Source organism: Anser anser, assembly GCF_964211835.1.
Source record: "Anser anser genome assembly, chromosome: 9".
In the NCBI taxonomy this organism is placed as follows: domain Eukaryota; kingdom Metazoa; phylum Chordata; class Aves; order Anseriformes; family Anatidae; genus Anser; species Anser anser.
Window position 1 is genome coordinate 12,483,723 of NC_139729.1, and position 21,310 is coordinate 12,505,032.

A 21,310-nucleotide genomic window follows, 5' to 3' on the forward strand; every position below is an offset into this window, starting at 1 on the left:
GGTCTCAAAGTAACGAGCAGAGAAAAATTATCATCTTTTGCTGATACACAGCAGTATATACAGTGGTAATCAGCAACTGTCCTCTAGGTGCTACTGCAGCATCAAAGAAAAATATATATTTATTTTTTTAAATAGTTATTAATAACTAAATACTGTTTTGGTTCTCGTATAGTATTGTTGTATTGTTAATCATCTTTACTGCCTCTGAGGCTGTAGTGATGCAGGCACAAATGCTGGACAAGAATTATTTCTACATGGTACAAGACTGCACTGATTGCTTAATTTGTTCCTGTGTCTCCCATGTTGTGCTGATACTTGCCCAGGGGAACACTGTGTTGTCACCAGAGCAGCCCAAACCTTCTGGTAAAGAAGAGCTTTTAAAGAGCTGATCAGCATTTGCTAATACCTAATACAGGAAGCGTTTAAAAAGCCATGCTATATCTGCACCGAGTCTGTTAAATTTGCTCTAACTTGATTAACAAAATCAGATCCATGCTAATCGTGGGGGAAGACCTGCCAGCTTCTCTTTGGCAGGCTGGTGCATATCCCCGAATCATCCACCATGTGTTACAAAAGCTGCTACACGAGGGCAGCCGGTTGTCCTGGCTTTGCTCTCCTTCCAATAAGCACGGAGAATCCTACCCAAATGGCTGGAAGCGTCTTTGAAACTGCCGTGATTTCTCTGATCGGGCAGGAGGCTTACTGTGATTAACTCTAGATGAGGGCGGTGGAAACTCACATCCTCACACTGTGCTTAACCCGTGTCCAGCAGACCCCTGCTCCCCAGGAAAGGTGAATAAACGCTGGCAATTAACCCAGCATCCCATTAACTTGCTTCCTGGCCATTAGCTTGCTGGACAGCCTCAGGCAATTCCTTTTCGGTTTCCCTGTGTGTAAAACAGGACGGCAAATGCTGCTTTCCTGGGCAAGGTGCTCTGATGCCTTGGGACCTGTAGCAGGGGGTATGCCAACATGATAAACTGCTGTTCCTGTGTGGGAGCTGGACATCTCTTGTCTTGAGCATGAGATCAGCCTTCCAGGTGCTTTTGCAGCAGGAGGGACACCTTCAGCAGATCTGGTTTTTTTTGGAGACCAAGTGCAGGTGGGAGTTTTGCAGTCGTGAGAACGGTGCCAGGCAGACCCCGTGGCATTTACTGCAGGCAGTGCTACGTAAGGCTTGTGCTCCCCTGCAGATGGTGTTCGGAGACTTTGTCTTCCTTTTGTCCTGGATGTTCAGCCTATGGACAGGCGGGATTTACAATAGTGCTATTTTGGGGCTGGCATCTTGAGGCCGCCTGCACAAATAGAATACCAATTTATTATTATTATTTTTTTTTAACTCCACCAGTTTGTCCTCTTGCGAAGTGAAGTTCCAGAAGGCTTTCACATCTTTGGGTCAGTGGTGATTCGGTCAGAATTGTACTTTTCCTAGCTGTGATCCTTGGGACAGTATATTGCCACACAGAGCGCACGAAGGGGGCCGCTTACCGGGTCAGCGCTTGTGCAGACCTCATCCAGGTGTGTTGCTGCTTCTGCGCCTCTCTGCAGCTTCCCTGACTTTCAAACCCCCGTCACATTGCCTGGGCTTTACCATTTGTTTCAAAAGACCAGTCTTATGCATCAGTACTGAAGTCTTCAGCTTTAAGCACTACCGCACAGCCTATCTCAGCAGCATTACTGAGATAATGCGGGAAATAATACTGAAAATACTGAGCAGCATTTTACACACCACCACTTTCCACACGGAGGGTGTGCCCTCCACCTCTTAAAATGGTCTTCAGTATCTTGCTGGGTTTCCTTGGTGCTTTTTCACACAATTCTCTTTTCCCTCTTATTACTACATTGCCTACAGCGTATCCTTCAAAATAAGTAAAACGAGACCCTCAAGATTACTCCAGGGAACCTGATGAAATATGAGCTGGTTTTTAAAAGAATACTCTGGTTTTTTTAATCCTGTTTGTTTTCCATACAAAGCAGAAAGCTATAGCTTCACTAACCGAGCAACTTGCTCCCATGTGTATGCTAACAGAAGGCAGTACATTTGTTTATTATTATACAGGTTGATTCTTGATGGGGCTATGAGGATATCAAGTGAAGTTTAGTGTTCATAAATGCTAATTCATCCTTTGCGTCTGTCATGTAAGACGCTGCTGAAAAGAAATCATTCTCCTCTAAAGATTTCAAATGGCATTTTCAGTGTCGATGGATAGTACTTATATAAGAAAAATGTTTGCAAAGTGAAGAAAAGATAATAAAAATAGCTTCCGGTTTTACGTTTGGAACTCTTACATCTGACTACATTCATGAAGCCGGGATAGTTTGCTTTGCCAAATAACTAATAGTAGTGAAAAATTGTGCGCAGTAACTTTATAATGCAAAGGACAGATACATTCACGTATCTGCAAAGCAGAGGAAGGGTTATATTTGACAAAAAAAAAAGCAAACATTAAAAATGGTTGATCTCCTACCTGTTTTCACCCCATATGAAAGGTAGATGAACACAACACACAGCCTCAGCATATGGACTCCCACATGAAACTTCTACAGGTAGAAGATTTTAAGGATCCCACAGTTTCTTTGGCATGTACTTGCTGTCTCTGACAACAGTTTGCTCTCTTTTTCTGCCAGTAACGTAGGTGTGGTGAAAGGAGGAAGTTACCAGCCAAGAAATGAAGACCAGTCGCTAGTTATACAACTAAACCTTCTTTTTAAAAAGGTGGGGCACCTTCTATTCTATCAGGATTCCTTATTTTAAATACAGTTTGCCATGGGGAGTGACTAATCAAAGACACAAGTGGTCTGGTATCACACTGTAAGCAGCAATCTGACTGCATGTGTTGAAATGAAGGAAATGATTGCGTGCCTATTTGTCTTCTGCACAGAATGTCAGAAGGCAGCAAAGAACGTAGGTGTCACTGTAAATCTGATAAGCATCTGGGCTGGGCCGGCACTCGTTTTCACAGGACCCCAAGTTGGTGACGATCCCTGCGCTCCCACGTTCCTCTGGCTGCCTCCGGCAGGTGGAGGCTCGGCATCCCTTTTAACCTAGGAGATCCTGCAGTCTCAGGCAGGACGCGGGTGCACACCGCTCCGTCGCGACAAAGGGCGGGTACCAGTCTGATTCAACGTGAGCCTCCATCGGGCTCCAAGCAGCTGCTGTCTTGGATGGCACTCGTGTATCTGGCATCCCCACCACTTTTTCTTGCAGCTGGGCTGGAACCTCATGGAGCCAGCTCCAAGTCAAGTAAGAAAGGCTTCTGTCCCTGCCGGGCAGGAGGAAGAAGATGGCAGATGCAAAGACAACTGCCGGGGGCCAGAAAGGAAGTCTGAAATTGGAGCTGGGCAAAATTGGTAAGATGAGGCTGGTGTGGAATTTGTAATGGGGTGAGAGAGGGGAGGGGAAGAGAGGGCTGCTAGGCAGAAGCAGTGTGGGGGCTTTACCTAATGTTTTCTTTGCAAATTCTTCTAGCGTAGGCCAGGGAAAGGGAACATGGGGAGGATCAGAAATACCTCATTAAGCACAGGCTCTGTTTTTTTCCCCGTGAGATCCAGTGAGGAACTGAACTATTACAGCTCCCAGCTGCATAGCTGTTTCTTTGGTCCATACTGTAGAAGCTAAGCTTTTTGATTTAGCTGATTCTTGGGTTAATCTTTACCTCTGCCTGCTGGCTGCCTGCAGCTCCTTCTTGTTCAGACAAGTGCGTGCTGCTTGTCTGCTGCAGGCACTGCTAACACCTCAGACAGGGGGACGCCCAGCAACACACAGTTTTTTCACAAGCACCTCGAACCAAGCATCCTCACGCGGCTCAGCGATCAGTCTCACAGGACTTGTGACGTGCTGTGATTCCATTTGGTACTCACACAGACGAAAGTTTTATTAATTTTAATTGGGTTTTGTTAATTTTGAAGAGGATAAACATTGTGAAAATACACCAAAAAACTTCTGTGGAATCTGGAAGCTGCGAGTTCCAGGAAAATGTTTTTTTTTAATTTTTTTTTCCTGGTGCACTGGCAATAGAAAATCATTTGAAACATTGTTTTCCTTCCAGTTCCTTTCTCACTTCTACCAGTAATCCTAAACTCTGTCAAAATATTTTCTCCTTAGCAAGTTCTGCCAATGGTGTGAAGGAATCGGTCCAACAGTGAAACATACAAGATGAACAGAAGGCTTTTACCTATTGCAAAAGACATTTGAGAATCAGAGATAAAATGAGGTAACAAAATCAAGAGGGCCTTTGCCTTTAATGCCTTCTCAGCATTAAAAGAGGTAACAATTTATTGCCTGAAGCTAAGCTCCACTTGTTTCTTTTCCCCACCACTTCCCTTAGATTGCTGTTTCCCCTATGAGACAGCTCATCCAAGCAGCTATCATCAGTCAATAGACTGGGACTGGCAGGCTCTTCCCTGTAAATCTCAAACATCTGTCAAAAGACAATGATTCGGAGTAACCCCCATTTCAGCATAAATTAGACTGGTTACAGAATGCACATTGGCAAACATCCCCAGGATGTCAGCACTGGAGATGTTGTCCAACGCCAACGCCACCATCAAATCCTGAGATGAGGAGTTCAAATAGCCACTTGTGTTTACACGTAACTTCCAGCCCTAGAATCTGACTGACCAATCTTTCACTCAAGTCACACACTGGTTAAAGATGGTAACAACTGACTCAACGTTATTTGGGTTTTCTATAGCGAGCTCTAACCACAAAATACACCGTTATACTTGGAACATGAGCCTTCAGAGTCACAAACGATCCCATCGTGAGATTTGAAAGGAAAGAACAACGTCAGACAGTAAAAACTACTTTTATATCACATGTAGAAAACATTTAAGAACAAAATTGGCACCAACTTAAGAATAAGTTAACAGAAGATATAAAATAATGTTACATAAGTAAAGAGAAACATTCTGATGTTAGCTCTGAGGTTTCAGATAGCCTCTGTTATTTCACAAGGATCACGGAAGCATGTTAAACTGTGTTTAGTCACTGAGTAGTTTGAACCCAAGCCTTCTTCAGGAACTTTGTTTCCTCCTTAGAGAAGCTTATGACAATGATGGTCAGATGAAAAATAATTTTTATATCACATTCATGCATCCCCTGCATGAAATCTGACTGATTCGCTAGTTTCCTGTGGGAGGAACATTTTCATGGAGATACTGGAGAGCCAGATCTGTCCACTTCATTTCTTGTTCTTTCACAGACTCAGTTGTGCCACCATTGTCTTGCTCTGGTTCAGGAAGCTCATTCTGAGAACAAACAAACAAAAAAAGGTACAATGCATTCCATGCATAATAGGCTTGCTTCCTAGAAGGAGCAGGTGACTAAGACTTCGTATGAATAAATACAAAAATCCACAAATGAGACCAGAGGGGGCATCTGAACAATACATTTCACACATAGTGATTCAGTTAAAACATTACTAAGCCCAGTTATGAACAATATTCTTTTCATATGATTATGATGCTTCATCTGAAAGGTAAATTGGTTTTCCAGGGCCCTGGGGCCTTGCTGTATACTCAGACTGCACACGCAGTGAAGAAGAATATATGGCAAAAGCAAAATAAGTAAATAATAGTACGGTGCAATTATTTCAGTGCTGGTTTGCAATGTGTTTCTTTTGCTGTTGCCAAGAATACAGATACTGCATTTATTGTAGCTGTATTTAGACAACTGGCTCTGTAACATATTACTTTCCTGTGGCAGGTGAGAAATCCTTCCTGCCCCTACATGCTGAACACAGGCGTGGCTGTGCTACAGCAAGAGGAAATGTCAGAAACCCCTACCAGGTGCAGCACAGAGCTCCTCAGGGCACAGAAAGGAGGAAGTATAGCTTAAGTGAAATTTCATTTTGCTTCCTTGTATTATTTGTTCTTAGTGTTGCTGTATTGGTGTGGTCACAGAGAGTATGTGTTATTCCGCAAGACATTCTGCAAACAACCGTTTGGGCAAGAATTCTGAGTTCTAGATCTCTGGAAATCCCCTTGTGAGCTAAATAAAATCTGTCAGTTTTGAAAATGGCATATGATTTCAGCCCATGTTAGTTCATGGGAGTCTCTCCAATGAACACTGGATCAGATGCTCAGGACAGGCTCAGATACCACTGTGCAGCTATTCTGCTTGCTCCTTCACAGTGCTTCTGATCAAGTCTCCCATGAATTTGTGCTGGTTTCTCCATGTGATCACAGCCAATCCCATCCCTGAGGATCTGTGTATCCACAACCAGGCCTTTCTTTCGATTGTTAATTGATGAGGCTTCCTGCTCTGAGGCTGCCACCTGTATGTGCTGCAAGTAGCTGAAGAGATGATAGCTGTAAGGAAAGAAACAGTAGCGTTTCTTGACCTGGACACAGAGTGATGGCAAATGTCATCAGGGAACCAGTTTATAATATTCAGCCTGCCTTAAAAACACATTATTCTAAGCAAAGTGGGGTTTGGGTTCTCATATCTGAGAACCACAGTTGTACAGAATCTTTCCCTCTAGCTCAAACCTTGGCAGGAAAGTGAAGTTAGCTTAGTGATATGGTATAGTGGAGGACTTGTTAGTGTTAGGTCAGAGGTTGGACTAGGTGATCTTGGAGGTCTCTTCCAAACTAGATGATTCTGTGATTCTGTGAAAACTTATGTGCTGTATATATGGATTTTGGAGGTGAGTAGCTGCGCCTTGTCCCCCGAAGAGACAGTGCTGGGCGTCTCGCTCTGACTGAATCATAGTTTTGAGATCCCCTCACTGCACCAAGAAGGGGCTTGGCCAAACCTGAGCTGCATTATCCAAGAATGGTGGCATGCTGTGATGTAAGGGCTAAAGCCAGAGCCATGTCACTGGAAATTTGGAAATGTCTCTGTGCTAAAAGTCACCGTCCTGGGGGTGTTTAAGGAAAGGTTGGTTGTGGTACCTAGGGACATGGTTTAGTGGGTAATATTGGTGGTAGGGAGACGTTTGGACAAGATGATCTTGGAGGTCTTTTCCAAGCTTTATGATTCTACGATTCTAAAATAAACTAGCAGCCTACTGTTTGCCACAATTTTGGCATGACTACTTCGTCAGTGCTAGCCAGGGTAAAGCTTGTTCAGCTGACTGAAGAAGGAAAGGGAAAATCCTCAGATACTTCTCAGTTCACAGACAGTTCCCAATGGCTAAGTAAGGTGCTGGTAGGGGAGATGTGAAGCCTCAGCCTGGGGATTTGTGGGATAAGAGGTAGCTTTTCCTCAGCTGCACCTCTGGCTTAGCAGCTGTACAGGCTGTACACTGGATGGAAGGATAGCTGCCATGCATTGGATGCAGCATTACAAGCAAGAGTCCTACTTGCAGGTGCCAGTATATTCCCTACTATCCTTGAAGTGGCAACTGCAACAATGTATTTGGAGAAGTCTGATTAGGAAGACATTTGAAAAAAAGGTCAGCTGCTTATAAGGGAATGTCAGGAAGTGGAAATAAAGTGAAACCAAGACTTCAACTGTCAGCAGAAGACTGACCCTCTCTGTTCTACAAACTAAGTGGTCACTGCTGATAATGCCGAAGGGCAGCACAGAGGGCAATTCTGCTTCCCCCGATGCCAAACCTCGCAGTGTGTGGTGGGACGGGTGCTACAGTTCTGAGGAGATTTGGCAACTGGCTGGGGAATGGGGACAGGAACATCCATGTCCTCGTCTACACGCAGGCCTGACTGGCACACAGGGCAGGAAAGACCAAGTCATACCCATCCCAGGAACCTTTTGTACAAATCAGCGGTGCCACCGGCAATATCATCCGTGCCATTTTTGGCAGGGGCTGTGCGAAACGCACCAGCCGTACCTCGGGCTGACGAGCCGCGATTCACCTACCAGCGGGATGGCCACGTCCTCGTAGGGCAGCTTGTCTTCCCTCCACGCGTCGTCGATCAGGTCCAAGATCCTGCCATCCCTCTGCACCTCGCTGTCCATCCTCGCAGCGGGCAGGTACCGCCAGCCCTGGGACACCGCGATGCCGTTTCCGACACGCACGTTAACACCGCGCTGCCTTCACAGACCCACGCGGAGCGGCCGAGGTGGAGGCACCTCGGGTCCCTCTGCTCCCACCCCTGCCCAGGCAGGGCCACCCGGCTTTTGGGCTTGATCCGATTACAGGAAGCGTGAAGCCTGGCAGGAAGCAAGCCTTGCCGCTACCCGTGGCGCAGCCCTGAGCGCGTTTATGGCTACTGACCTTTACAAATATCCTGTAGGAGAGCGTGAGGCGCCGCACGGCCGGGCGCACCCGGCGCTTAATGGCGGCGCACGCCACGGCCCCCGAACGGTGCAAACCCAACGGCCCCGGCGGCTCCGTCTGGCCCCTGGGCGGCTCCCGGGGCTGGGGCCGCTGCCTCGGCCCGCCTCGGGTCGCCGCCGCTCCCCGGCGCCCGCCGCCAGCCGTCATCAAGCGGCGCCGTCCCCCGGCGGAGGCCGGGCGGGGAGCGGGCGGCGGGGAGCGGAGCGGCCGGGGCCGCGTGTGGTGCTCGGGGGTTGTCCGGGTCCGGCACTGGCCAGGTTTCCCCCCCCTCGGCTCGGTTCTGCCGCGGCTGGGTCTCGGGCTGGGGTGCTGGGGGGGGGGTTAAACACGGGGCAGGGAGAGGCTGCTTCCATGGGGAGAGGATTTTCTGTTCTCCTCCTCGGTGAGACGGGAGTTTTGGGTGCGGGGGGGGGGGTTGAGGTACTGCTCGAGTCCCCGGGTCTGATGGCCGGATGGGGTTTGGAAGCGCTGTAGGAGCTCGGGATGGGAGCTCGGAGGGAAATGAAAAGAGAGCAAAGCCAGGCCTGCGTTTTTGAAAATCTCATTTGCCCTGACCGACTGCCCCTTCTGTTAATTGCTTAACAACCCGGTATCAGGGCTCGAGACTGTACGGATGTGTTGGCAACAAAAGATGGTGCGAATGCCTCCACAGAGCGAAGCTGAAGAGTACTTCTTTATCCTCAGGTGTTTAACCGTTTTTGTGTTAAGGAGCCACTGGTTCATGGAGGAGCCATTGAAATAAATTCTAGCTTTCTGGCGTGGTTCCGTTGTAACTTAACTTTTTTTGTTATTTTCATTTTTAGCCTCCCCCCATTTTTGCCTGTAGGATAAGCCCTTCGTGCTTCACATATAGGTGAAAATTCTGCGTGCGTGCATACGTATGCGTGTGTGTGACTTGAAGGACGTTGGGTTAACTAAGGCAACGTACTGCTGCTCTACACCTGGGCAGCTTACCTTCATAGCCTAAGGCACCAGAGGAATTTTTAAAAAGTGACTGCTATCTTTAAAAGGCAGTTCTCAGAGCCATACGAACCAGCGGTGTATACTGAACGCAGCGGAAAATTGCGTGGTCTGTTTACACTGTGATAGGCTAGGGAGAGACCTAAGTGAGAGATAGATTGATACCCCTAGTTTTACACAGTGCTGATATTTTTTGTCTGAAGCGACAGATGTATCAGTCAGAGGTGGATCTTGGGCTGGCCGTGTGGACGTTTGGCATGGGTTGGTACAGCTGCTGCGTGAGTTGCAGTTATGTGCTCTAAGGAGCGTAGTATCGCTGCGATCTCAGTGCTGCATGCTTCTATTGGATCTTCTTTTGTACAAAAAACTGTTTTCCCTTATTTTGCTCGTAAATTCATGAAGGTGACCACTGTTCTGCTCATTTGTAATTGTGTGATAATTATATATTATGTATTTTTTTTAACTTCTTTCCCCTGTGGACTTGTCTGTTTGTTCTGCAGCTGGATGGAGAAGTAGGCTTGCTCTTACATTGCCACGGGTGAGCGCTGCTTTTGTGTACTTTCCTAGCTGCTAAATCCACTCTGATTTGCTGATGGAGGCTTTATTGGAAGGAATGCAAAGAAATGGGCAGGGGAGGTATGTAAGCAAAAGTGTATGCCAGTCTTTTAAAATAGTTTAAGTACAGAGCTTCCCTCTTATTTACAACCAAATCCGTTTTATACCAAAACCATTATTATGCAAACTTCCGTTGCTTAAATAAGGTCTTTGGTGTTTATCCCCCACCGTCTGCTGGTGGACAAATACAGCGTGCAGTGGCCTTAGCTGGTGCAGAAGCAAAGTCGCTGGTTCAGCTAGCTGGCTTTGCAGTAATCCCTTGCTGCCAGATATTGCAGTCTTAATTGTTAGAATTTCAACGTTTCATTTTCCTAAAACCTTTACCCCTCTCCCCCTTTTTTTTTTTAAAAGACCCTTCTTACCTTGTAGCATCAGGAGCAATGGCAATTAGAAGTGTGAATAAATATTTTTCTTAAGAGCCCTGCAAGGTTAATGAGACATATCTTTGCTGTCTGTTTTTAATGCAAGCATCTGATTAGTTCCTGCTTGTGTTGAAATGGCAGAGTTCCATTCGTCTCTGAAGAATCCTTAATGGTCTGTCATAGGTTAAAGTATCTAGACTTTCGGATCCCAGAGAGAGACTGTAGTGCCAATAATGGAAAAAATGTTTTATTTACTAAACAAACACGAAGCAAAAGTCGTTGATGCAATTTTCATAGTTTTCTCTGAGAACGTGACTCAAGTTTACTGATACCATGTATTTTCTACAGATAACTGGTTGCATAAATCAAGTTTAGACTTAGCTTTATATTAGCAGATGCTGAGAAGGAAATGTTCTTGCTCTGCATAATAGCTGCTAATTTTTGGTTAACTCGCAGGACAGGGTGAACTTCAAATTTAACTGATTTTGGCTGCTTTAAGAACTATTTCTTTCCCTATAGAAAAACTGTCAAGTTGTGAAGTGTGCATATGCTCTGGGGGAACAGAGAAATTTCAATCCTTTAACCTATTGATTTCCATTTCTTTTCAGTGCTTTCTGTTTGACAGGCAAATTAAAGGGGTGAAGATCATCATGGAGTTCACTGCCCTCTAGGGCTGTATCTTGCAAGCCTTAATATTGTCCCTGGCTTAGCAGCTTGTGAAGTTTCAGAGGAGTTTAGTTGAATTGGCTTCAATAATTACTGCACCAAATTAGAAACTGCAGCATCACTAGGGAGCAGACTCTCCCCATTGGATTGAGAATGTTTTATTCTTCATTATCATGTTGTCATCCAACCCTCTCTACTTAGGGGTTTGTCTGCATTTGTGATAAACTTTTGTTTTCAGGAGCTGATAGCTTGGCTGTAAGATTTCTCTGGTGACTGAAACTTGGTATAAAATGCCTCTGTCTGGAGAGCAATTAAGACCAATACAAAATGTGGATATAACATATTCTGGTTTGCCTTGATAATGCATACTACCAAGACAAAAGTGTTTATAGGTGCTTGTTATGTGGTGAGTAGAAGGCAAAACACCCTACATTTTAAAGTGTATAGGTCATTTGTTCTGACTAGGATTTCAAAAGTACTCTTCATTGGTCATTGCCAAATGTAAGTTTCTGTTCAGTGATATGAATGTACCAGTTGTGAGTTAGTGCGTTAGACAATTGGGTGAACGCATAAATATTCCATAAATTTCTCTGCAAGCTGACTTGCATAGACTTCACAGTACAGCGTGTGCAGTGCCGGTGCCTTTAGTGCAAGTCAGTTTGTTCTGCTGACTTCACTGGTGTGGGGATGCTGGACCTGTGTGGGGTGGTGCCTGCTTTGTGACCTGAAGCTCTTTCCCTTCCAGCGGTGGGTTCTTGACTTCCTGCGAGGCTGAGCTGCAGGAGCTGATGAAGCAGATCGACATTATGGTGGCTCACAAGAGGTCTGAGTGGGAAGGTCAGACACAGGCTTTGGAATCTTGCTTGAGTGTTCGAGAGCAGGAGCTGTCCTCGGCCAGGGCTGCTCTGGAGGAAAAATATAAGGAGGTACTGCCTCTGGTTTATTGCTTCCTGATCAGCATCCAGCTGTGTGTTTTACATGTTACAATACAATATAAAGACTGAACCTCAGTTTCAGAGTCTGTTGACTTTGCATGGACCTGTATTTTAGTTAGTTTCATCAGATTTGATTCAGATTTATTTGTTTAACTGCCAGGCCAAAACAAAGGATTAACTTTAGCAAACAGCTATGCTAAGCAAAACAGGAGCCTGTCTCATGACTGGAAATCAGCACTCGAATTTATAAAGGAGCCTGTTGGACAAGGGTGTCCAGTTCATAATTCAACCAAAGTCAAATGATCAGCTCTCTAAGGGTTGGTTGAAGTTGGTGCAAGTTGAATGGCCAGAGTTTCTGAAGAGAACCCAGAGGTGCTGAATCTGGACGCAGCAGTAGCCAACAGCCTTGCAGCCTGCATGCATGGGCAGAAAAATGTTTAGTGGTGTAAACTACACCAAGATGTTGCTGGGAGGTTTTCTGAGGGCTATTTATTGTAGCCTGTATCTAAAGACTGAAGGAAATGTAATAAATTTCTTTATTAGTGTAGAAGTATCAACATGTGACGTTTCTGCACAGGATGTGGAGCGTTGACTTTCTTTTGTACAATGACTTTCTGTATCTTTCTGTGGATCAGACAAAATCAGCAAGAGTCAGGGAGGCCATAAGATGAAAATGATAGAGAAAAATACCATTTTCTTTCAAGCCAAAACTGTCAGTTTTGTCCCCAAAAATGAAAGCCAGAAACCAGTTGAAAGCAAGAGGCCAGAACAGAAGCAGTTCTGGTCCCAGCCAACCAAAGATTAAGGCATAAGCTTACTCTGGTTCACAGTGAGCGACCCCATTGAAACATCCAGTTGCTAGGAGATTGAGGGTCTCTTAGCATTCATTTGCCACTCCTTCTCCAGTGTATATTTATGAAATGAAAAGTAATCCCTGTATTTACTGACAATGAAGTGTGTTTCTATTTTATTCATCTGCATTTTGATTTGTCATTCAGGTTGGCATGTTGCGTCAGCAGCTAGAAAACATGGAAACAGCCAAACAGGACTTGGTTAGAGAATACGAACAGCAACTAAAGAAATTTCAAGAGGAGGTAAGTTTCAAAAAGAGAAGATTGGTTTTTGGTTCCCAGTTGACATATGATCTGATAGGTGAAATACTTTGCATCATTGCTGTTGTTTAAATGTCATGGTTTTAAAACTTCCCATTCTTTGGACGTTTATGTTCTTAAAAAAGAGAGCATTGCACACATACAAAATGGTATTTTTATGCTTCGATAGCCCTGTTTTTTAGCACTTGGAAGGAACTCTGTGACAAAGAAGACTGTTGGAGTAGAAATGTGTAGTAAGTGTACTGTTGCAATTTTCATGTGTTAGACATCTGCAGAAGTTTACTGCAAAAATTTCCTGTATTTGCCAATTCTAGTCACCATAGTGCTTATACAGAAGTTGCTATGGGTACAGGCAACAGCAGTTTGCTCCTTCAGCATTTCATGAAATTAAAATGGGGTGGTGGTGTAACTGGCCTTGATTGTATGAAGAAAATGAGACGAGATTGGTATGCAGTCTCATCATCTTTCTGCCTCCATTGATTCTGATTTTTTTGATGGGGATTTTGTTCTTCCAAGGCATATTAGTCTTAATATGCTTAATAAAAACTAAGTGCACTTGGAAAATATTTTGAAAAAAACAGTTTCAGAGCTTTCATCTCAAAAAGCTTGTTCACCGCAAGTAGATACACACGCAATATCCTGCAGGTAGTACAGCAGCATTCCATGTTTATGCCTTAACTCTTTGCCTGTCTCCACTTGCTTGTCAGAAGCAGCGAGTAAATAGCATGAGTAGCTAGTAGAGTGTTGACCTTTTTTCTCTGGAGGGTTGGGCTTGGTTCATGCTCACTGTAAGCTGTAAGTTAAATTAATTTGGTAGTCTTAGCTTTGATGACGGAAAGCATCTGTCCTCATTTAAAACACCTTACTGTTCCGTATGATTAACAGCCTTCATTCAGTAGATGTTCCCACTGGAACAGTGGATAAGCTGCAGAGCAAAGCTGAGGTGCATTGGCAGATCTGCCTAAATTGCGAAGGCTAAAATAAAGTGTGTGTTGTGGTTAAAATTGCAGTGCGTTGGTGTTTTACCCACAAAGTATTAATGTAGATGACATTAAGCTGCAATATTCCTCGGTCTTCTGTTGCTAGTGCTGTTTGGGGAAATTCTTTTTATCTCAGTTTACCACAATTATCAGTAAAATTACAGGTACAGTGTCCAACTCACTGAGGTTGTTGAAAGAATAAACCACTGCTTGTAATCTCCTGACTCGTTTGGCAAAACATGTTCACATATTAACTCTAAGCCTGTACATCTGTCCATTCCCATTGAACGTGCCGAAGTACTGTGCTGACTCAGGGCACTGGAGAACCTTTTGTGACCGGTGTGTGGGACTGAATCATGAGGCCTTGATTCAGGCGTTTGTTCTCACAGTCCTCCTGTTTATCCGTGGGCTTAAGTTTCTCCATCATTTCCCAAAGTGGGTATGATGTCTTCTCAAATTCATGTGATCATGAAGTGGAAACTTAATTTATTTAATAATTGAGTTGAGGGAGCTCATCAGATGGAAAATGCTGTGCAAGTTGCAAGTGATTGTTTTCACAGAGGGTCATTTTAATGTCAAGAGTTTTTTCCTCATTCGTGCTTCTGATAAGACTTCAGCATTCTAGCAGTAGGCGGAGGAGTGATATTTTCTGTTGGCATGCTCCAGTCATTGTGAAATGCACAGTGTATCTAAGCAAAAAAAAGACAGATGAAGTAGTGTTGATATAATGTATAATAGCAATTCTCAAATCTTCCTTCTGCTAAGTGGAAGAGTTCCAGTCCCCACCTGAGCTTCGCTTTAACCTCGAAGAAACCGTACTTCTGTGTAGGACTCCCGCCTGCCCCTGTTTGGCATGGTGTGCCCCACCATGGGAGATGGACCACAGGTTCTGCTTCTGCTGCTGTGGCTGGGAGCCACCTGTAGGGAGAGGAGGTACCACGCTGTAGCTACATTAACAGCTACAAGTAAACCTCCATCTGATCAATATTTTAGTCATGCTTTAATTGTGATAAGACAGGGGTCTAATTGGAGCTGCTGATGTCATGACTTAAGTGTGGCATCTTGCTCCTCTTATATAACTCAGCGTATTTTGTGATACTATCAGTATAATAGGCTCATTATACAAATATAAATCTTCATTTGCAAGCTGTGTGGCCTTGATTGGGGGAATTGTTTGCGTGAAACCATTTTGTATGCCTTCCCTCAAAGCGCTATTCAATTCTTGCCTGGTGGCCTTGAACAAAGTTGTCCTTTTTACTGAACTCCTGCAGTTGGCTAGGCTGAGAAGAAGCTATGAGAAGCTGCAGAAGAAACAAATGAGAGAAGCTAGAGAAGAATCTAACAAAAGACAAGGGGATGACCAGTTTGAAATGAGACGACTGACCAGGAAGCTGGAGGTAAGTAGTTAGAAAGCAACTGCTAATCAGTTCGCATGTATGAACTGACTTTCTGGGCTTCACTGGTGAGTTTGAGTAGTGAACTAGGAAGTGGACTGTGAATCCTGGTGAAAAGGTACTCTCCATCTAGCTCTTCTCAATTACTTCTGTAATAAAGACTGTTGCCTGCATTGAGGCCTCTCAGTACACAGGATAAGCTATTTTGCTGTTCTTAATCTTTGAATAAATGAAAGGAAGAAAGTGCTGGAAGAGTAATTAATTATGTGAGTGGAATAATTCCCGTGTGGTGAGGTTGTCATCTCGCTTCTTCGAGAGGGGAAGAGCTACTTATAAAACTTCTCAACCATGTTTCGTCTTTTAATCTTCCTGCTATGCTGAGCTCAACCACACTCAATTTTCTTCTAACGTACGCTGTAGACAAAGCTGACAAATGCATCTGACTGATGGCAGTGTCCAATTTGTGGAGCAGAGGATAGCATTAAAACTCTGTAGTTAATGGTTGCCATCTTTGTGACTTCAATAGCAGCCTGTCTTGGAAGCTAAAGCCGATCTGAATTGTTAAACCTCTGACAACAAATCCATGAAACTAGCCATGAATCTTTTAGCACTTAACATTTGTAAACAGCAATAATTGACACTGACGTTCATCTCGAGAGGGAGGGAAATACAAGCAAGCACAGTATGTGAGGGGCTTTGTACCGCTGAGTTGGTGCATCAAATGACTGGCTAATGGTATCCCCGCTGTGGGGAAAGGTGTGTGAGGGTATGGTGGAGAGAGAAAGCAAACATGGATATGACCTGGAAGGGGGCAATCTTGTCAACTGAGTGGATGTACTGCTCTAAGCCACCCCCGCTGTCCTTGCAGGAGTTTCGTCAGAAATCACTTGACTGGGAGAAGCAGCGTTTGCGTTACCAGCAGCAGGTGGCATCGCTGGAAGCACAGAGGAAGGCTTTGGCTGAGCAGTCTGAGCTCATTCAGGTACAATTAATATGTGCTGAAAGTTTTTTGTTTTGTTTTGTTTTGTTTGTGGCAGCAGGTGGGAGAGCAGGGAGGAGGGAAGAGGGAGAGACTAATGAAATCTCTCAGGCTTGAATCCAGTTTAGGTTGCCATTGAAATGACTTCTAATGTCCCAGTGGAATAAGCTTTACTTTGTATAAGTGCTATATGGAAAAAAGATCTGGAGTCTATCAACAGAGGTTAGACAAACCTCTTGCAGCTCTCCCTCCCCCTGCTCCAATTAGCAGAGAAGGTAGTAGGTTGAAGCTTTCCCTGAGAGGCAGAGACCACGACATACAACACTTTAAAATAGCTGTTACATCAAGTCATCTAGTTCAAAGCTGTTTACCTGCCAGTAGCTAAATATGTACCTTGTAGGTCCAGCTCAGAGGATGGTGCTGGAAAATAGTCTTCCCCTACAACAGATACTTCGAAGTACTGAAGTAACAGCATTTTTCAGCCCTGTTTTTTATTTTTATTTTTGGTCTCCTAAAGGCAAGAAGTAATGGGGCTGCTGTTCCTGAAAAGCTAATCGTTCAGTGAGTTAGTGGTGCTGCAGCAGAGCAAGATGAATTGACCTAGAGCACAGCTGTGAAGTCACACTGACACAATCACAGCAGACACTGATAAGAAGCTCTTGCTGGGGACTTTACACTTAATGGGCTCCTGAATTACTCTTGAGTGGAAGCTCCTGCAAGGAGGAAGCTTGTGATGACAGGATTGAAGCTGGCTCTGACAGGGGCTTTGTGAGAGGCTGACACTAGTAAATCTACAAATGCAGAGAGAGTCGTTGAGCAGAAGGTCTTGCTGCTCTGCTGTCTTTTTATCATTGATAGCTCAATTGTCTGAGAACAGATGTGTCCTTGGAGTGCAGGCTGGTATACTGGAGCATGGAGGAACTCAGTGTGCAGCAGAAGAACAGACATTTGGGGACATTTTTCGTAAGCAGTGTAGGTGAGTTAGGTGCATAGTTGCTGTGAACAGACTGCCTGAAACCTCAGTTTCTTTGAAAAGTCCAGCATGAAAGTACTAAATTCTTGTCTTGGATGTTTCTATGCGTTTTGTATGCTTGGTTGCTTTTCTGGCACAAGGTCAAGCTGAGATCTGTGACCGCGGAGTACTCTCTCTTTCCGTGCTTTCAGCTGGATCCCCCTCATATCTTTCAGCGTAGTTAAGGGAAGCCTGCCATTCTCATCCAGTGATGAGCACCTCTCTGTAACACCTGCAGCCCTTAAAGTCAACAGATGAAACTTGATTTCTGTGCTGCTGTGCATGTTCTGTGGCTGGAAGTAAGAGAAAGTTTAAATGTTTTCCTAATGCAGAAATAAATGCTCAGGTAGTCTGGCACTCTGGTTTATTGGGCTGAGAAAGGCTATACTTTAAACTGTTGCCCCTCTTGATTACATTTTCTGTCATGACTATTCAAATAATGAAAAGGCTGTAATCAAAATTATACCATAGTCTTCCAAACGCACAGTTCCTATAGTTTTCTCAGTTACGAGGCATTATGTGTCAGGCAAGTGGTGATTCTGAAGCTGGCAGGAATTGCTGCTCTTAGAAATTGGGAGTAAAGGACTACTCAAATATTTTGTTTCAGCCTTTAAAAATTATAAGGTACTATACAAAAGGAAATACACAAAGTGAATATTCTTAGAAGCTTACATGAGAGCTGGCTTGTTAAATTTCACCAATTAACTATGTGGAAAAAATGCTATGAAATAAAGTATCATGCTTGTAAATAATAGTGCATATATTGTTTGCTAGTCATATGTTCCTTACGCTATTACTTTTTTTTGTCTGCTGCTAAAACAATGAAACATTCAAAGTGAGCATTCTAGCAGAGTGTTAGAACCAGATTATTTACTGCATAAAGCAAAGCATAATTGGTGGTTGTACCCAGTTCAGTTTTTGATCTTTTTTTTTCCCCCCTTATTGTGCACCAAGAGCTGCTTTCTGTCCTAGCGTGGAATTAATGGTGGGGTAATCTCTAGCTCGTGTATGGCATTTGCAAACCTTACATGCTGTCATTTCTTCTGGTCTAGCCTTAGGTTAATGGGCAAAAATATTAAGCAGCTTTGTTCTTAGTTCATACCTGGACAACTTGAGTGATTTGAGATCCTCTTTTCTAAGAGTCTCTTTGAAACCCTTTTGGAATCAGAGAGGCCTCTCATTTATTTTTAATTCTGTCTAGCTTCAGAACTACCCTACCTTGTAACCCTGAAATAATGCTTTCCTTCATTCCCTGGAAGGTAGTCATGCTTACTTCGAAGATGTGACTTGTGCAAAGAAACTAATAGTTGTTTTGAATGCAGGTTTGATGTACTGTACTATCAAGAATTTCACTTTCATACATACCGATTACTGTTAGCAGACTCAGCTTGCCAATAGGAAGCAGATTCTGGAGTCAGTGGAGCTGGCTAGCCGATCGGAAATCCAGCACTTAACCAGCAAGCTGGAGAGGGCCAATGATGCTATCTGTGCCAACGAGCTGGAGGTGGAGAGGCTTAACATGAGAGTGGATGATCTGACTGAAAACAATCGGATGATTCTGGAAGATCAGCAAAGAGTTCAAGAAGAACTAAGGCAATCCAAGAAAATGTTAGAGGTCAGTGAAGGTATTGTTGGGAAACTGAATTTAAAGCAGGGAGCCTTTGTAAGCCTTCTAGAGCCTTTGTGAAGTTCCTGATCGGCCTCAAAGCTGGCTTTGTACCCATGTGGTGCTCCGCACTATTTTCAATGGTTCTTTAGAAATCTGTTCAACCTCTCTTCTCATTACAACAACCTGATCTAGTGTAGTCCATCTTGCAACAGTCATTTCTTCCTCCCCTGCAGGTGTTACAGGATGAAAAGATGGAACTGAGAGCCACCTTGCAGTCTCAGGAAGACTTCATTGACAGCTCCAAGCTGCACCAGGAACAGTTGCAGAAAGAGCTGGCCAGAGTGACTGAAACTCTTCACACAAAAGAACTCCTCATCAGGTAACATCTGTGCTTCACTGGTGCTTATGCTCTTGCATCCAAATCTATATGCCAGTTTCCTCCACTGAGAAGAGAAGAAGCATTTTCATAGAGCTGGCTCTGTATCACTTGAAATACAGGGGAATAGTTTCTCACAAGTGCTGTGCTTCCTTGCAGTATTTGCCAGTTTGCATTGCTTTTGATTCTCAGCAAAGAGTGTGGAAGGAATCAGTTTTCTATTTGTCTAGCTTTCTGGAGGCAGCACAGAGCTTCTGAGCATGGTTTACTTCTTTTTGTGTGTGTGTGTGTGTGTGTGTATGTGTGCTGGAGGACTTTCAGGTTTTGATACTGAGTTTACCAATGTCAGTGGAAGTTCTCACTGAATTAATGATGTAAAATGAGGGCCCTGGTAAGGTAACACATGTGAGAAGATCATCTCGGCCTTTCCCTCCTGCACTGGCAACGTGCAAAAGCTAGAGGGTTCTAATGGCCACGTTGGCTTATGTTACCTGACCGCCACACAGGTTCTTGTGAGCAGTTACTGGATGTCTGCTAATGGCAGTGGAACTGTTTGGTTCAGGGAGGCCAACATCAAAATAGGATGCAGTCCTCTTCAGTCACCCTGAACTCAAAAGGGAGCTGTCCTCTAGCTGACACGTTTGTGTATTCACAGTGCACACATGTCACCTAGTGTTGGGTTTTGTGCAATTTTCAGAGAATTCCAAGCAAATAGCGATTGTGTTTTCTGTATTGGTGTAATCAGGCGTAATGGTTTTTTACTGAAACTAAATTTCATGTTTCTGGTTAGGGCCTTGGAGGAGCGCTTGCAGGAGAAGCAGTTGTCTTCTCCGGGGCTAGAGCTGGAGCATGTACTCCTGCAGCTGGATATTGCCCAGAAGAAGGAACAGCACTTACAGTCAGAGGTGACTCACCTTGAGAACAGGTAGCTGACTGCTTGCTTTCCCTGAATGTGCAATGAAACTTGGATAATAATGTAATACCTAATGTGTTGTATTCATCAAATTAACCAGGCCCACTGATTTTTGTAGGCTTTTAAAAATATTAAAGGGCTAAAGAAATCAAATGTTATTCATTTTGCAGTTTAATACTGAGACTGTTTTGCTAATTGGCTGGCTGCTTTTCACTGCACACTGTGGGTGTTTTCAGTATGTTGGCTTGCTTAGGCTTAGCACTTTCATTTGTAATAGGTTAGGGAGTCTTTGTTAGGCAGCTGGTAAGAACCAGATCTAAACCTATGAAATAAGAATTATAAACAAGTTTTCCTCTCTGAGTTTGTGGTTTTCAGACAAATGTTTGCGTGGGAAGTTGGTAATCTTATTATGACAAAGAAGCAAACAGGAAACCACTGTATCTATTAGATCAGCTTCCTGATTCCTTTTAAAAGGATTTTGGTACACAAAACCAAAGGATTGCTAAGGAACTTCTAGGTTAGAGTTCAGTTTCTATTGTGACGGACACAGGAGACTGCTTGGAAGATCAAAGTTTCTCCTGACCATATTCTCCTTCTTGGAGTATTCTAATCCATAGTTTTACATTTGGCACCCAGCCTGGTGTCTTCAAATGCGAGGTGTGTACAGCTGAGTGAAGAGCTGGCTGAGAATATCAAAGAGCTGCAGTCAATGGAAGAACACCATACTGAGTCGAAGGCAGAGATTAAAAAGGTAATGTTGCTTTGTTCCTGGAGAGTGGGAAAGGCATTGTGGAGTCAGCCATTCTCTGTGCGTGTCATGTGCCTCAGCAGAGACTGTGGTGCACTGTTAGCAAAGCTGCGGAGGGGATCCAAGGCTGGGAGTGCTGTGGAGGCAGGGATATGCTAAAGAGTAAGGAGAAGATCTGAAAAGGGGGAATTGAGAGGATGGTTTCTCAGGTTTCTGTACGTGGCTGTGCAGTTGACTTTGTGAGCCTCTCTTAGGCCTGTTCCCTATGTTGCACAGTGCTTCTCTGTAGTGTGGAGATACTCAAATTGATGCTGAAAGCGTGAATGTGCAAAGAAATTCAAACCCAGAATACTGAGCTTATGCCTTCTACAGGCTCCCAACAGGATGAAGAACAGGGAAGGAA

At 44.1% G+C, this 21,310-nt stretch overlaps 3 protein-coding genes across 13 annotated transcripts in view; 1 reads left to right on the forward strand and 2 right to left on the reverse strand.

Annotated features, from left to right (window-relative positions):
* Positions 1-3,351, reverse strand: part of LIPH (lipase H) — a 12,139-nt gene extending 8,788 nt beyond the window's left edge. For all 3 annotated transcript variants that reach the window (XM_083848830.1, XM_083848829.1, XM_083848827.1), the window contains exon 1: positions 2,469-3,351. In XM_083848830.1, coding sequence (XP_083704956.1) covers positions 2,469-2,520 — 52 coding nt within the window. In that variant the 5' untranslated portion in view covers positions 2,521-3,351. The remainder of the gene's footprint in view (positions 1-2,468) is intronic.
* Positions 1-21,310, forward strand: part of CEP63 (centrosomal protein 63) — a 36,558-nt gene that overhangs the window by 8,599 nt on the left and 6,649 nt on the right. The window contains exons 1-11 of one of the 9 annotated variants that reach the window (XM_083848808.1): positions 8,384-8,503; positions 8,843-9,099; positions 9,707-9,842; positions 11,595-11,775; positions 12,783-12,878; positions 15,148-15,273; positions 16,139-16,252; positions 18,640-18,876; positions 19,104-19,249; positions 20,037-20,171; positions 20,796-20,910. In XM_083848808.1, coding sequence (XP_083704934.1) covers positions 9,799-9,842; positions 11,595-11,775; positions 12,783-12,878; positions 15,148-15,273; positions 16,139-16,252; positions 18,640-18,876; positions 19,104-19,249; positions 20,037-20,171; positions 20,796-20,910 — 1,194 coding nt within the window. In that variant the 5' untranslated portion in view covers positions 8,384-8,503; positions 8,843-9,099; positions 9,707-9,798. Of the gene's footprint in view, positions 1-8,364; positions 8,629-8,666; positions 9,100-9,706; positions 9,843-11,594; positions 11,776-12,782; positions 12,879-15,147; positions 15,274-16,138; positions 16,253-18,639; positions 18,877-19,103; positions 19,250-20,036; positions 20,172-20,795; positions 20,911-21,310 lie in introns of those variants that run through there. The other 8 variants (XM_083848809.1, XM_083848810.1, XM_083848805.1 and 5 more) reach the window with 8 other exon arrangements.
* ANAPC13 (anaphase promoting complex subunit 13) lies at positions 4,793-8,421 on the reverse strand. The gene is made up of 3 exons (XM_083848839.1): positions 8,184-8,421; positions 7,826-7,951; positions 4,793-5,250 (listed from the first exon to the last, which is right to left on the reverse strand). Exons 1-3 carry the CDS (start codon positions 8,391-8,393, stop codon positions 5,125-5,127), a joined length of 462 nt encoding a protein of 153 aa, XP_083704965.1. The 5' UTR covers positions 8,394-8,421; the 3' UTR covers positions 4,793-5,124.